The sequence below is a fragment of the Numenius arquata genome, chromosome 11 (genome assembly GCF_964106895.1).
Source record: "Numenius arquata chromosome 11, bNumArq3.hap1.1, whole genome shotgun sequence".
Lineage (NCBI taxonomy): Eukaryota > Metazoa > Chordata > Aves > Charadriiformes > Scolopacidae > Numenius > Numenius arquata.
Window position 1 is genome coordinate 21,978,091 of NC_133586.1, and position 14,041 is coordinate 21,992,131.

A 14,041-nucleotide genomic window follows, 5' to 3' on the forward strand; every position below is an offset into this window, starting at 1 on the left:
CACACACAGGCCTGTGGTTGTTATTTTCCTCCTGCCCAGGCAAGTCCTGCAGCAGGGACCCTGGCTAGGATGATGCTCCTGCATCCTGGGTGTGGTGGGGTTTTTTCACAGATCCTGCAGAAATTGGACCCAAATATGACCCACAGGACCAGGGAGAGGGGAGAGGCTTTTGTATTTAGAAGGGACCAGACTTAATGACGTTATTATTTAGAGAGGGGGAACAGAGTGGGGAAACTGAGGCACAGCCCCCCCACGCCAAGCGAGGGACGCCCCCCAGCGCTGCCTCAGTTTCCCTGGGCGCTGCACACACATACCCCCCCCCCCCCCCCCCCTTCCCCGACTTCGCACCGTGCAAAGGGGCTCCCGGCCCCTTTAAGCCCCCCCCGCCCGGCGGAGGCTCGGCCCCTTTCTCTGACACAGCAGCCGCCGGGGCGAGCCGAAACCGGGAGCCGCGGGGAGCGGGGAGGCTGCGGCCGGGGCCGGGGGCCGGGCGCCCACCGCCGCTCCGCCCGCCCCATGGCTCTGCCCGGGGCGCCGGGCGCCGCCCGCCCCCCTCCGCCCCCCCGGCGCCCAGGGGGCGGCCGGCCCTGAGCCGGCATCGCTGCCGCGGGTCGGTCCCGGGGACAACGGGGGAGGGTGCGGGGGTGCGGGCAGCGGGGGCACCGGGGAGGGAGGGGGGGGGGGGGAATGCGGGAAGTGGGGGTGCGGGCAGCGGGGATGGAGGATGGGGGTACCGGGGATGGAGGATGGGGGTACCGGGGATGGAGGATGCGAGCAGCGGAGATGGAGGATGCGGGTACCGGGGATGGAGGATGCGGGTACTGGAATCATCCGTCCCCGGTGCCCTGGAGGATGCGGGTACCGGCGATGGAGGATGCGAGCAGCGGGGATGGAGGATGCGGGTACCGGGGATGGAGATGCGAGCATGCCGGGACCACCCCCCCACCCCCCCCCCCCCCCCGCTGCCTTCCCTGTGCGCACCCCCTGGCTGGGAGGATGCGCCCCCCCACCCCCCTCCACCTCCACCCGTGCTGCTTCCCCCTGCTCCCCTCCAGGGAAGGGGGGTGGCGTTTGGGAGCAAGGTGGGTTTTCCCCTCCCTCCTCGGCCGAAGTGGGATCGGGGCTTGGATCCCGGAGGCAAGGTGGCGGCGGGGAGGAGGCTGCCTGACACCCCCCTCCCATAGCGGAGGGGTGCCCTGGGACGTGTCCCTCCCCCCGGCGGGCTGTCACCTATGATAACGTCTCGCCACTTCCGACAGCGACCGAAGGAAAGTGGCCGCCGGACTCCTCTTGTGTCACGCCAAAGCCCTGAGGGAGGAGGAAGAGGAGGAGGAGAAGGGGAAGGAAGTAAGAAAAGGAGAAGGAAAAAAAAAAAAGGACCGACCAGGAAGAGCTTGGACTGGAGCCGAGGGGGGTCTGGATCTGGAGGGTAAGTTCCTGAGCCACATGGCTGTCTGGGTGTCTGGATGTCTGTCTATCCATCCATCTGGCTCAGGGAGACCCTTCTGTGCCCGGGGGGGAGGTGGGGGACAAAAGGGAGGGGGACAGGGGCAGTGCCAGGCTCCATGCTGCCCCCCCCCAGTTGGGGGGGGGCACTGTGGGGGTACGCAGGGGCTTGTCCTCTGGCTGGGGCTGAGATCAAGGCAAGGCAGCGGTGGGCAGCTGCCCCCCCCAGCTTTCTTGCTCTAAAAGGGATGGCTTCCTCACATTGTCTGTCTGTCTGTCTGTCTGTCCTTGCAGGAGGGGACCTTGGGCTCCCCAGGACACCCGCACCCAGCTGGGAGACCCCCACCACCACCACCCAGTGCTGGAGCTGGCGACCCCGGAGTGAGGGCCTGACGTGGGGAACAGCATCACTCCCTGGGGACACCCAGCCCTGCGTCCCCCTCCCTGGCATCGGGGAGCCACTGGTTTTAACTTCCTGGGACGTCCGACAGACTCTTCCTCTTCCTCCTCCTCCTCCCGCTCACCCGACCAGGCAGCGCTCACCTCCTCCACTCACCCCATGGCTACCCCACATCTCCCCACGGCCACCGGCTGAGACCCCTCTGCAGCGTTCCCCACTCCGCATGGTGCATCCCAACCCTGCTCCCCGCTCCGAAGCGGAGCCCCCCGACCTCGCAGGGAGGCGAGCGTGCGGCTGGGACTTTCTTGGAGGCAGGGGAACGTTAAGATGTTGAAAGCTCCCCAGCCGAGAGGGGCTGCGCGGACGCCAGGCCACCCGGCTAGAGGGGAGCAGGATGGACAGAGCCGTTGGGGCCAGGAATCGAGGCCGGTAGGGAAGGATGGACTCCCGGACCTGCCAGGACAGGCAGCCCAGTGACCACCCCAGCAGCAGCAGCAGCAATTGTAGCAGCAGCAAGAGTAATTGTGAACGGGAAAGGATCCGGAGCCGGATGAAAATGGTGATCGGGCAACTGGAAGGCATCCTGCAGGAGCTCAAGGAGGTGGCCAAGGAGCTCCGGGAGGTAGGAAAGCCCCGGGGGTGCCACCGCATCCCTGCGCGGGTCGCAATAGCTGCTGGCCCCAAATGTGGGTGCCCTGTCCCCATGCCCCTGCCTGTCCCCTGCCTCCAGGGCCAGGCTGGGGGGAGCAGAGGCAATTATCAGCCCCCAGGAGGCAAAGCCTGGCCAAAAAATCAGATTTTCAAAAAGAGAGGGGGGGGAGGGCAGAAATAGCTACAGTTTGTAAAATTGCCCTTGACCTTGATGCCAGGGTTTGCTTGGGGTCAGGGGGTCTGGTCAAGGCTGTGGGTGCCGGTGGTGGCACCCAGAAGTACCATGGGGTCACATACCAGGGCTGGGGGAGCCGGTGCCCTCGGCACCATGGCACGGTCAGCTCTGTTCTGCCTTGGGCAGGGGGATTGGGGCTGTTTTCCAGACCCCTTTCAACCCAGGGAGGCGGATGGAGAGGGGATAGTGGGAGCCTCTGGCATTGCAGAGAGCATAAAAACACGGCATCAGCCCTGGGTGCGATGAAGGGGGGTGGGGGGTGGGGGTCCGTGGGCTGGGCAGGGGGCCAAAGCCTGGCTGTCCCATAGGCTGGCCGTCAAGGTCCGTTGCTCCTGCAAAGAAAAAAAAAAAATATATATATATACACACATATAAAGTGTGGCTGGAGTTTCCTCCCAGTGGCAGAGTCAGTTTGGTGGGGAATTTAATATTTTTGTGGCTCAAGGGTGAGGGCCACACATTTCCAGGGGAAAGGGACCTGGATGGGACATCTCTGTAGGTGATAGGGAAAGCGTGGGGTAGCCCTGACCACGGTGTGGCAGCTTCCTTTTGCATTTTGCAATGGGGCAAGCAGGCATTTGCATCCTCTTCGTGGCCTGAGCTGAGTGTGATGGGGTTATACCCAGAGCCTTGTGAAATATCTTCTTCCCCCAGGAAGGGCAGAAATTGGTGGAGGCTTTGCCATGGGGCTGTGCTGGAGCAGTCCCACGTGGGTCAGGGACACCTGGGTGCCACCGAGAGAGCACCGTTGCGGGTGGACCAACGTCATCCTCAGTGCAGACGTGGCTGTGGTCAGGGAGGTGACATCTTCCAGCCTGAAGCATCTCCTGGGATGCAGCGTCCTCCTTCGGGATGACTCCGCTCAGTCCAGGAGATTTTAGGGAGGCTGTCCCTCTGGGGGGATGCCACATCCCACCATGCTGCCCCACTGGGTCCCCACGAGGGCTCGACCTGGTCATGACATCCATGACATAGAGATTTTCCTTCCTCTCATGGCTTTGCCAGTCCTTCCTGCAACGGAGAGCAAAAAACAAACCTGGCCACCCAAAGCAAAAAGTCCGTCTCCCCCCCACCCCAGTTCCCTCAGCGCTAACGGGGGAGCCCAAAACCCCTTCAACAAATCTCTGGTGGATTAAAAATAGTCGTAATAGTAATAATCGGGAGGCAGAGCTATTTTCCATCTAGCCTGAGCTCACTTCGTGCTCCTCCAGGAGCTTAGAGAGGCCATTAAAGTGAGGATGACGGTAGTTCAACCCCTTTCATTGAGCCCACGGATTTAAGGCCAGGTGGGACCACCAGGATCATACAAGCATCCCTCCTGCCAAGGATGCAGAGGCAGAAGGAGGGATGGGGTGAGACAAATTTCTGGCTGTTTCACAGCTGAGGCTGGGTTGTTCTTCCCACCAAGCCTTGGGTGGCTCCATGGGAACCTCATCCAGCTCTTGGGGCCAGAAGGACCTTGAGCATCCCTGCAGCATCTTTGGTAGGCTGCCCAAGTTCAGTTGTACCAGTGTGTCTCAGAACAGAGAGGGGACAGTGGTCTGAGGACACAGGGAAGGGTTAAAGGGCTCTCAGCATTCCCTAGGGACATGTTTTGGGAAGCAGGCTCAAAAGAGCAGGAATAATGCTGGAGGGTGGAAGAGTTGAGCTGGGCGTAGCTGGTCCCTGTGCTTTAAGGAGTAGAGGGTGGCCAGAGGACACCCATCCTCTGGACCTCACCCCAGGGAGACCCTGCCCTTGTGCCAGGGAGGGGTTCCACATCCCATGAGATGGCTTCTCCAGAGGGTGCTGGGTAGCACTGAGGCCTGGAAGTGATTTTTCCATGGAGCTGGCACATCCCTAGACCCCAGTGACCTCCCAGGCTGCATCCCATAGCTGCCCAGGAAGAGCTCCTCACACCGTGGAGCAACACAACCAGGTCAGTGTAGAGATAGCCACAAGTTTCCCGCCATGACAGGGGTCCTAAACTTCAACCTTTCTCAACAACTCCTACAACATACCTGTATAACTTTGCAGCAAGCAGTTGAATTTATACAAAACAGCACAAAACTCAGTAAAAGAGCAGACTCTGGAGCTAAAACACACAGCTCCAACCAAGCTAAACCAGGCTCCAGCAACTCGGAGGTCTGGTTTTCCCCAAACCAAGGAGACGTTGTGCTTTAGAGGCTTTAGAAATTCAACCCCTTGTCTTCAGGATTGCTCAGAGCAAGCTCAATAGGAGCATGTTACACAGAACTGTCTTTCAAGCCCACCCAGAAAAGTACGTGGTAGGCACCAGACTGGCAAATCATAAGCTCTACGATGTTGCTTGAAAGAGAAGATGATTTAAAAAAAACAAAAGTCCCTGTGGCTGTCTGCCTTGAATGTAGTGATGTTCTTCCTTAGCTGGAGGTGAGGGCCAGGACATGGGACAAGGCAGCCCCAGGCAGGGACTGATGGCCCCAAGTTTAAGTGGGCTCATGGGTGGGGGTCCCAGGAGGGGCTGCTCAGGGTCGTTAAAAGCCATTAGCGCCCACAGGGCCCTGGCACTTGGGATATTGGTGTGTTCTCCAACGGAACCACCCCGGGGGCTTTGGAAATGTCTGTCCCTGTGGCCATCTCCTCTGCTTGGGGCTTTGTCGGTGGGTTGGGGCGCGAAGCTGGATGTGCTCAGTGAGGCCAGTGGGGGACCCGATCCTGTTGCACCAGAGACACCTGCAGAGCCAGAAAACCTTCACTGGAACCTGCTCCTTCCAGGTTCTCCTTGCAAGAAAAGCTGGGTACCAGGACTTTGCAGGTCTGGAAGAAGCAGCCAGGTCATAACCACCTTGACAGAAACAGCCCCCAAAGCCATCAAAATGCCTGTGTGGACAAGAGGGCTCACCCAGGAACGATTCCTGCTCCAAAACCACTCGCTGGCTCCCGGTGCAGCCATCCTGGCTCACAGAAGTCTTTTCTCCCAGGTTGCCCCTGCTTCAGCAGAGATTTTGAGTCCCAGACTCAGCCAGGATTGCAGGATGCTCCGGGGGAAGGCTTTGGTGGGGGACCCCAGGGCAGCCCCGCTTCACTGGCCCACCCATGGGGATGCAATGTGAGACCAGACCCCACTCCAGGCTCTATCCCCAGCTCCTGGGAGCAGATCCCACCTGAAGGCTGTCATTCCAGATGTCCGTTTGATTCAGGATGCTGTTTTACCAGTTTCTCCGCTCCCGCTCTCCCTCCCTCCCTCTCTCCCTTTTGTGTATATAATTATTCCCCAGCACTCCAAGACAGGGCTGTATTACGTGCGGGGAAAATGATTATTAAAATCTTTGATTGAAATCACACACTGGAAGTAGAAATCAGGCAGGAGGCAGGCAGGGAAGGCGCTTCCGCCGCGCATTTGCCACGCTGCCTGCCCTCCCACGCACCTCCTGGCAGCCCTGGCCTTTTCCCGCAGGAATAAGGGTGATGCCGCGGGGAAGAAGATACCCCAGGAGGTCCCAGCCATCTCCACCGCAAGGCTGAGCTCCTTGGGGTATCCCTTTGATTAGTGCTGGGGGGTCGGAAACCATCCATGGGGTATATTTAGAGGTGGGAAATAAAAACAAACATCTGTGCACATTTCCCTATGTGCAACCCCCCCCCAGAATCCCATGGGAAGGGTCCTATCAGCCGTGCACCCCCTGACATGGGAGCAGTGGGGTCCCATCATGCAGGGAAGCAGCACCAAGAGGTCCCCTCCAAGCCTTTGGGCAGGAGGAAAAGCCTCCCTGCAACCCCTTATGATAATAAATACCTTAATAATGTTGTAATCAATAGGTGATTAGCTGGGAACACTTGGGAAAGTTCACAGTGAGAAGGCGGCTTATTATTCTAATAATAACATGTTTTAGAGACCTGTGCGATGATTTCAAACTATTTAGCAGCTGATGATCTCGCAAATGATCCTGAGATCCGTGGCATGCTCATTTATAAGTGTCAGCCCAGGGAAGAGAGGCTCCTGTAACCCAGCTTCTCTTTGTGAGCTCCAATTAATCATTTATTCCTTATTAAATATTTACTCACCTTGCCTGCGCCGGGCAGTGGCCTGGGAGATGCAGGAAGGTCCCTGCTCTGGGAGAGGTTGGCTGTGGGGTTGTGGGAGCTCCGCCAGAGGCTTTGGGGTGGCTCTTTTTCCCCCCGCGGAAGGGGGAATTGATGTTCAAGGTGATGGTGTCAAATGCCTCCAGGATGATTTGATGTTTTGGGAATAAGGTTGGGGATTTTTTTTTCACAGGGGCCACACGGTCCCATTGCACGTCCCCTCTGCATGCCAGCAAAGGAGGGTGCGGGGCCAGACAGGTCAGATCCAGCCTGGGAAAGCAGCTGTGTAGCATGGGAAGATGCTTTGGACCCCAAAATGTGCTGCTGGAGGTGCGTGGTGGGGTGCTGGGGATGGGGACCCTGCCGGCAGCCGAGGGACCATGGAGGGGGGACGCACAAAACCCCCTGCTCCTCTCCCAGCCCAGCTGGGGATGAGAGGTTTGGCTCTGGGTTGGGAGGAGGGTTGCACGTCGCAGGAGGGCCGCCAAGGGGACACGCACACCAGTCCCCTCAGTATCGAAGGAAAGACACACCACTTTGATCTCCCCAACCTGGACCCCCCCCTTTGCCCAGCAGTACCCACCCTGAGGCCGACGCGCTTCGCCCATCCACTTCAAAGGCCGTGCCAGGATGACGGGGCCATTAGACTGCACCACTTTGATCCCAGCATCTTCCAGCTCCTTCCCCGGCCTCAGGAATATATGCATTACCAATTACCGGCCAGGAAGCCTTTGAAGTCCCCTCTTGTCCCCCCAGCCTCATCCTTCACCTCTCTAGCACCTTCTCAAGCTTCCAGGGGGTTTAGCTCCTCAGTGGGAAACAGCGTGGGCCAAACGGGGAAGCTGGAGCCACCAAGCCAGGAACCTCCATGCTTGATTCGCAGCCAATAATCAAAAAATCCCATTAAAAAAACAACAATGCTCCAGATGTTCAACATCTGCCTGAGCTGGGGAGGTAAACACCTGACTTGGGACACCCAAGCTTTTATCTGGAAAAGATACTGGCTGCCAGCAGTGTCCGTGGGTGCGGGGACATGTGGGGTGAGCGGAGCACCCAGCACTCCCAGTTGGGCTGAGTGGTGGGAGCTGGTTTTTGGGGGTGAACTGGTTGGCACCATGGTTTAGTGCATCCTTGCTCAGTGCTGGTCTCTACGGGGTACCACGGGGACGTGGGGCCATCCCTCTGCCATGCTCCAGTTCATCCTCCAGATATCTGCTCCAAGCTCACCCCTTTGGGGGAGAGCCAAGCACCCTTGGCCACCCAGCACCGGCTTTCAGGGCACTTGGACACAGCAGGATGAGGCTCCTTGGTGACACCACACACAGGGTCAAGGGGAATCATTTTTCCCTCCCTAGTTTCCTGCTGCTGGGTACCCCTGGTTTGACCAGGGATGCTCTGCTGTCACCAAAACGATGGCTCTTTGCAGCAAGGTGAAACCTAAAGGCGAGGGAGGATGGAGACACGTCCTCACTTGGTCACCCCCATGGCACCTCCAGCACACAGTGGGGACACCCCAACCCTCCTCACCTGCTTGTAGGGGAACAGAGCCACCCCGACTCACTGGGGGATGAGAGCATCACCAGGATTTCACCCCCAACCACCCAACCCCAGCTCTGGGCCATCCATCCATCCATCCATCCATCCATCCATCCATCCATCCATCCATCCATCCCTCCCTGTTGCTCTCACCCCGTCTCCTTCTCCCAACAGCGGTGGCCTCAGCTAAAAATCTTTGACAACTTGCCTCAGGAAGGAGACGAGGTGGGGAGAAAAGCCCAAATCCTACTTTACATTTAAATCCTCAGCGGGTACCAAGTGTCACATAGGTATTTAACACCCCACCACCGCCACCCGTTTAAAATAGAAAGCACTCTTAAAAATAGCCCCGAGTGAGCCACTGCTGATGTGACACTAATCCCTGTGTGCCGTGGCGAGGACCGGGATGGGGATGTGCCTCCTCCTTTCACCCAGAGAGCCCGAATAGCAGCAGGTCCCTTTAATGAAGATGAGGAGGAGCAGGGACCCAATTTAAAGCCCAGGGAGATGCTTACCCTGAACCCGGTGTTGTAATCACCGAGCCTTTATGAAAACAGAGGTGATCTCATTTTAGCTAAGGGTTTCAGCAGAATCATTTGCTGCCTTATTAAAAAATAATAATAACCAGGTGTTTCCCAGAGACAGCTCTTTTCCTGCCCTTTTTCCTAATTCTTTCTTGTCATCGAGAAAGAAGAGGTCACATTGTTTTTTTTTATTCTCTTTTCGTCAAGTTTCACCCTTTCTCCTCCAAAGAAAAGAAGGGAAAAAAGGGGGAGAAAAAAAGAATTCTTGTGGTGCATTGGGAACAGAAGCAATTGCTTTTTCTAATTTTAAGACTTTCTTGCGGCTGCTGGTGCGGGTAGTCCCAGCCTGTCCCCAGCACCCTTCAAAGCCAAAGCCTGAAGAATGGGTCCCTGCCTGCCCTCTCTGGAGGTCTTACATGGGCAAGCAGGCAGGAAAAGGAAGATGGTGATGATGGGTGAGGAACTTAGGTAGAGCCCGTGGCCTTCTGCTGCCTGGGATGAGTAGCACTCAGCTCACTGTCCCCAGCACTACCAGTCTTTGGGGACCCAAAGTCCCTCCAGGTGACAGTGCCATGATGTAGGTCCAAGGTCCATCCCCAAGGCAGGACCAGGGATGGACTTCAACATACCTTCAAAGGTCCATCCACTTTGGTTGGGTTGGAGACAGGTCAGGCTGCAGCACAGCTCAAGATGCAACTTCTAGCCTGGGGCTGAGCTTATATGGACTCCTGGGCCATGGGCAGGTTCAGGTGGGTGTCCCACGTGGGGCTGATTGAGGCCATTAAAGTGTATTAGTGCCCATCACCATGTGCTCAGGTCTGATAGTAGGAGCACTCCTCTCATTTCCAACCCAAACTTCATCCAGGCTCCGCTGCACCCTTCTTTCCCTGGAAAGATGTTTTTATGGCATTTTTTTATTTTCAACATGTCCAACATGCTCCCGGGCAGCAAACCCCAGCCCTTCAACCTGTGTTTTTTTCCTGGTGACACCAGCCAGTCTCAGGGTCTCCTTGTTCCCAGGTCTCCCCAGCTGCTCTTCTCCACGTTTGCAACCTGCAGGAAACGCAGACATCCAGCCCCATCACCCTCACCCCAACCACATTGGACCCCTGTACCCCTTGGGGCTGTGCCCCCATGGAGGTGACACTATTTTGTCCTCCAGAGATGCTAACCCAGGTTGTCCCCAGGTTGTCACGCAGCATTTGGTGGCCCAAAAAATGGTCCTAGTTGCAGCCAGAGCCTGAAGATGTCCCATGGGGACCTGCAGCTGATTTAAAAGAGGGGGTGCTGGCTGCCCACAGCTGGATCACCCCAACAAGCAACTGGGGAGGGGTTGGGCTCCCCTATCCTTGATGCCATCTCCTCAGGAGTTTGGCAGAGCAGGAGAACTGGGTAGGGCTGTCGAACAAGTGGAAATTTGGAGCTCACATATGAGAATTTTATTAAAATTAGGTCAGCAGAGTGTAACGGAGCCACTTCGGCTGCTGGCTGTGTAATCATCCCCTCAGGCTCCCCGTTTCAGATGCCCAGACATATTAAATTACCCTTAACTCTGCCCACGCATCCTCATCCACCATGAGGGCTTTGCGAGGAGCCTGCCCTGCTGAGCCGCAGTTTATGGTGCATTTCTAGTGATTTATGGTGTTGGCCCAAACCCCCGTGCATCGGCCTCCAGCAAAGGGATGCAGAGACCAAAGGCAACCTGGCACCTTGACAGCAGCTTTGGGGGGCCCAGCCTTGGCCACCCAATATATGGATGGGATGGGGTGTCTGAGCCCAAAGACTCAGTTTCCTCTAACGAAAGTGCTTGAAAAAAATGGAGTTATAGGATAACAACAGCATAAAAATGATGGAGGGATGTGACATAATTATTCTTGGTGGAGGAGGAGGTCCAACACCTCTTGAACCGTGGCACCAGTGGAGATATGGCAGGGCTTTTCGGTGGTGTGAGAAGGAAACAAAACTTGTCTGGCAAGATATTGCCCATGGATTTGTCTTCCCTCCCTTATTTTGGGAAATTTGTGGCTGATTTCCACCAAGAAAGGATGCGCTAAAGGGCAGGGAAAGGAAAAAGACGGGGAAGGAAAGGCAATAATGAAAAATAAACAGAAAAAAAAAACAAACCCCAAAATATTTATGCATGAAGAAACCACCTGGAAAAAGCTAAGCACAGGGTTTTTTTTCACACCCAAATGCTCTGTTTGGGGGATGAGGGTGTCAGGGCACACTGATGCCCACAAATGCCCATGATGGGGTGGGGGGGTGGGGTGGAGGAGAACAAAATGCATCAACTGGCTGCACAAATGGGTATAGGGGGTGTCGAGGGGTTCCCCCCAGCTTCCCCCCAACCCCCCCCGTCTGCCGCTGCCCACCTCCTGCTTGGCAGTGCTGGGACCAGCCAGGCCCTCTGCCAGCTCCCCGACAGAGATGGGGAGGGGGGGGGAGGCGAGCTGGCAACCCTGCCAAAAATACACACTTCCAACTGCTGCCGAGTTGAATTTTCACGTTGTGCTTTGCCTCCCACACAAAATAAAGCCACACATTACCCACCCCCCCCGCACACATATATACACACAGAAACACCAGCCACGCGATGCTCCCAGAGACACAGCGATGGCTCCGGCCGGATGCCAGGGCAGCAGGTGCTTGGGTGGGATTGGGGAGCCCCGGGCAGGATTAGGGCTGTGCTTGGTGCTGGGCAGCCCTTGAGCTGGATGGGATTAAAGATTTGAAGGTGGGCGATGAGCCTCTTGCATCCAAAACCTCGGCAAGGTCATTTGATGGAGACCACGGTCCATGCGAGTTATAGAAGGGAGGAGGTTCTTCCTCCTTTCCTTCTCCTTCCAGCCTTGCCCATGGCATGGACACCAGCTGGGACATTACATTGATTATTTTCCATTTTTTAGGGGCTTATTTTATTCATGGCCCATGTGAGGTCCATCCCCTGTGGCGTGGCGGGGCCACAACCTCATCCCCAAGCCACCACAGGTCTTGATATACTCAACACTTTGCAAAAGACATAGGACTGGGGATCAAGCTCACCAGCATCCCAGCCAGGGCAGGGGGTGACAGTGCTGTCCCCGCAGCCCCCCTACCTTCCTGTATATTTTGTCCCACAACCTTGGGACATTTTCCACCCCCTGCCTCAGTTTCCCTACCCACGGAGCCACCTTTTCCAGAGGCTGTGAGGGACGAAGGGACACCATGTGTGTGGGGATTTGGGGTGACACTCATGGTCCCAGGGGACATGGTAGACCCCAGAACCATCCTGAGAAGGGCCTGTCCTGCCACACCGAGCACCCAGGGACACCCAAGGCTTCACTGCCTGCTTGGGGCCCATGGGTGCTGTGCCACCAGGTGGGCTTTGGTCCCTGCCAAGGGGCTTCTGGAGCAGCTCCACTTGAGCAGAGACCTCCCAACTCATCACATTTGTGGTGCCAAGGGAAATGGCAGAGATTTAGGGGTGTGGTGTTACTGAGGAGCAAAAACAGGAGGGTCCCGTCCAGCAGCTCCTCTCTGCCCATCCATCCGTCTGTCTGTCTGCAGGTGGTGAGTCAGATCGACCGACTGACGTCGGACTTTGAGTTTGAGCTGGAGCCGGATGACTGGACGACGGCGACGGCCAGCAGCACCTCCAGCAGCGAGAAGGGGGGGGGCGCCTTCGAGCTGGGACCCCTCGATTTCACCGCCTCCGACATCCTCTCCGACAGCTGGGAATTCTGCTCCTTCCTGGAAGCTTCCACCCCCTCCGACCCGGGCGATGGTCCCGAGCCCCCCCGGCTGCAGCCGCAGCCCCCGCCAGCTCGCCAGCCCGATTACCGGCTGATGAACGGGGGGATCCCCATCACCAATGGTCCCCGGGGTGGTGGGACCCCGGATTCATCCAGCGAGGAAGCCTTTGGCACGACAGCCAGCCAGAAGATCCTGCATCACCGACCGGCCGGCACGCGGGAACGGGTCCGGTTCAGCGACAAGGTGCTTTACCACGCTCTGTGCTGTGACGATGACCGGGACGGTGACAGCACGGCGTCCCCGGGGGATGATGGCCCCGAGGAGCCCGGCCGTAAGGTGCTGGCGGGGCCACCCTCGAAGCATCCTTCCACTGGTGGTGGTGGTGGTGGTGGACCCCCAGCGCGGCGGCTGACGAGGAACAGCAGCACGCAGACCGTGGCCGATAAAAGCACCCAGACAGTGCTGCCTTATATCCCGGCCAAGCAGAAAATTAAAAATAAAAACTGACGCCAGCTCCGCCGCACGGATTCGGGGAGGGTGGGTGGATGGGGGGATTCCTGGGGAGGGACAGAAAAAAAAAAATATATATAAATATATATTTAAATAAATCAATACTACTAATAAAATCAACATGAAAAGGTGGCAAAGAAGACAAATGTCCCAACTACCTACCCGTCATTTTTGAGGCTCAGGGAATTTTAAACTGTTTTTTTTGTTTTTTTTTTTTTTATTTGTGGACAGAATCTTCAGATCAATAAACCGTCCATCCTGGAGAAATAATAACAATAACATATATATATTATATGTATATATGTACCAAGAGAGGGAAGCCTATATGGAGGGGAGAGCCAGCACATCTGAGGTCATGGCAGGGGGATGGATGGGGACGTGGCGGGGGTGGCTGGGCCGGTGGCGGGGACAGAATGTCCCTCCCTGGGACATTTTATCCCTTCTTGGCTTCAGAAGAGGCAGTGTGATCTACTTGGTCATATCTGATGTGTGAAAAGAGCGGGGATGTCACACCCCGCCCCCCCCCCCCCGCCACCACAGGCTCAAGAGGGGCTTTGCAGAGAGCAAAACCACACCAGTGCCATGGAGCCGGGGTAAAGGACACCCCCCCCTTCCAATTCCTGTCCTTTATATCAGGTCGAGGGGAAATATTACCGACCTCCAAGTCTTGTAACCATCTTAAAATAATGTGGGAAACATGTCCAGCTTTCCTTTAGGTACCCGCTTCTCATTTTGCATTTCGAAAGCCACAGCCCCAAGATAGGGGAAGAAAAAGCTGGATTTGCTCTAAAAATTGAAGGAATCTGGCCTTCCAAATCCACGCTTGGCATTTTTTTCAGCCTCCAGGTTTTGCCGAAGCCTTCAGCATCCAAAGGGGTCGGTGCAGCACCTGGTCCCGGAGAAAAAACACCCCTTGTCCTCCCCACCGGCTCTTCTTCCCGCAGAGCTGCATTTGTACCACCA

At 56.7% G+C, this 14,041-nt stretch overlaps 1 protein-coding gene across 1 annotated transcript; it reads left to right on the top strand.

Moving 5' to 3' along the window:
* Positions 1-2,285: 2,285 nt before the first annotated feature.
* Positions 2,286-13,075, top strand: INSYN1 (inhibitory synaptic factor 1). Its single transcript, XM_074156498.1, has 2 exons — positions 2,286-2,468; positions 12,383-13,075. Exons 1-2 carry the CDS (start codon positions 2,286-2,288, stop codon positions 13,073-13,075), a joined length of 876 nt encoding a protein of 291 aa, XP_074012599.1.
* Positions 13,076-14,041: the final 966 nt, after the last annotated feature.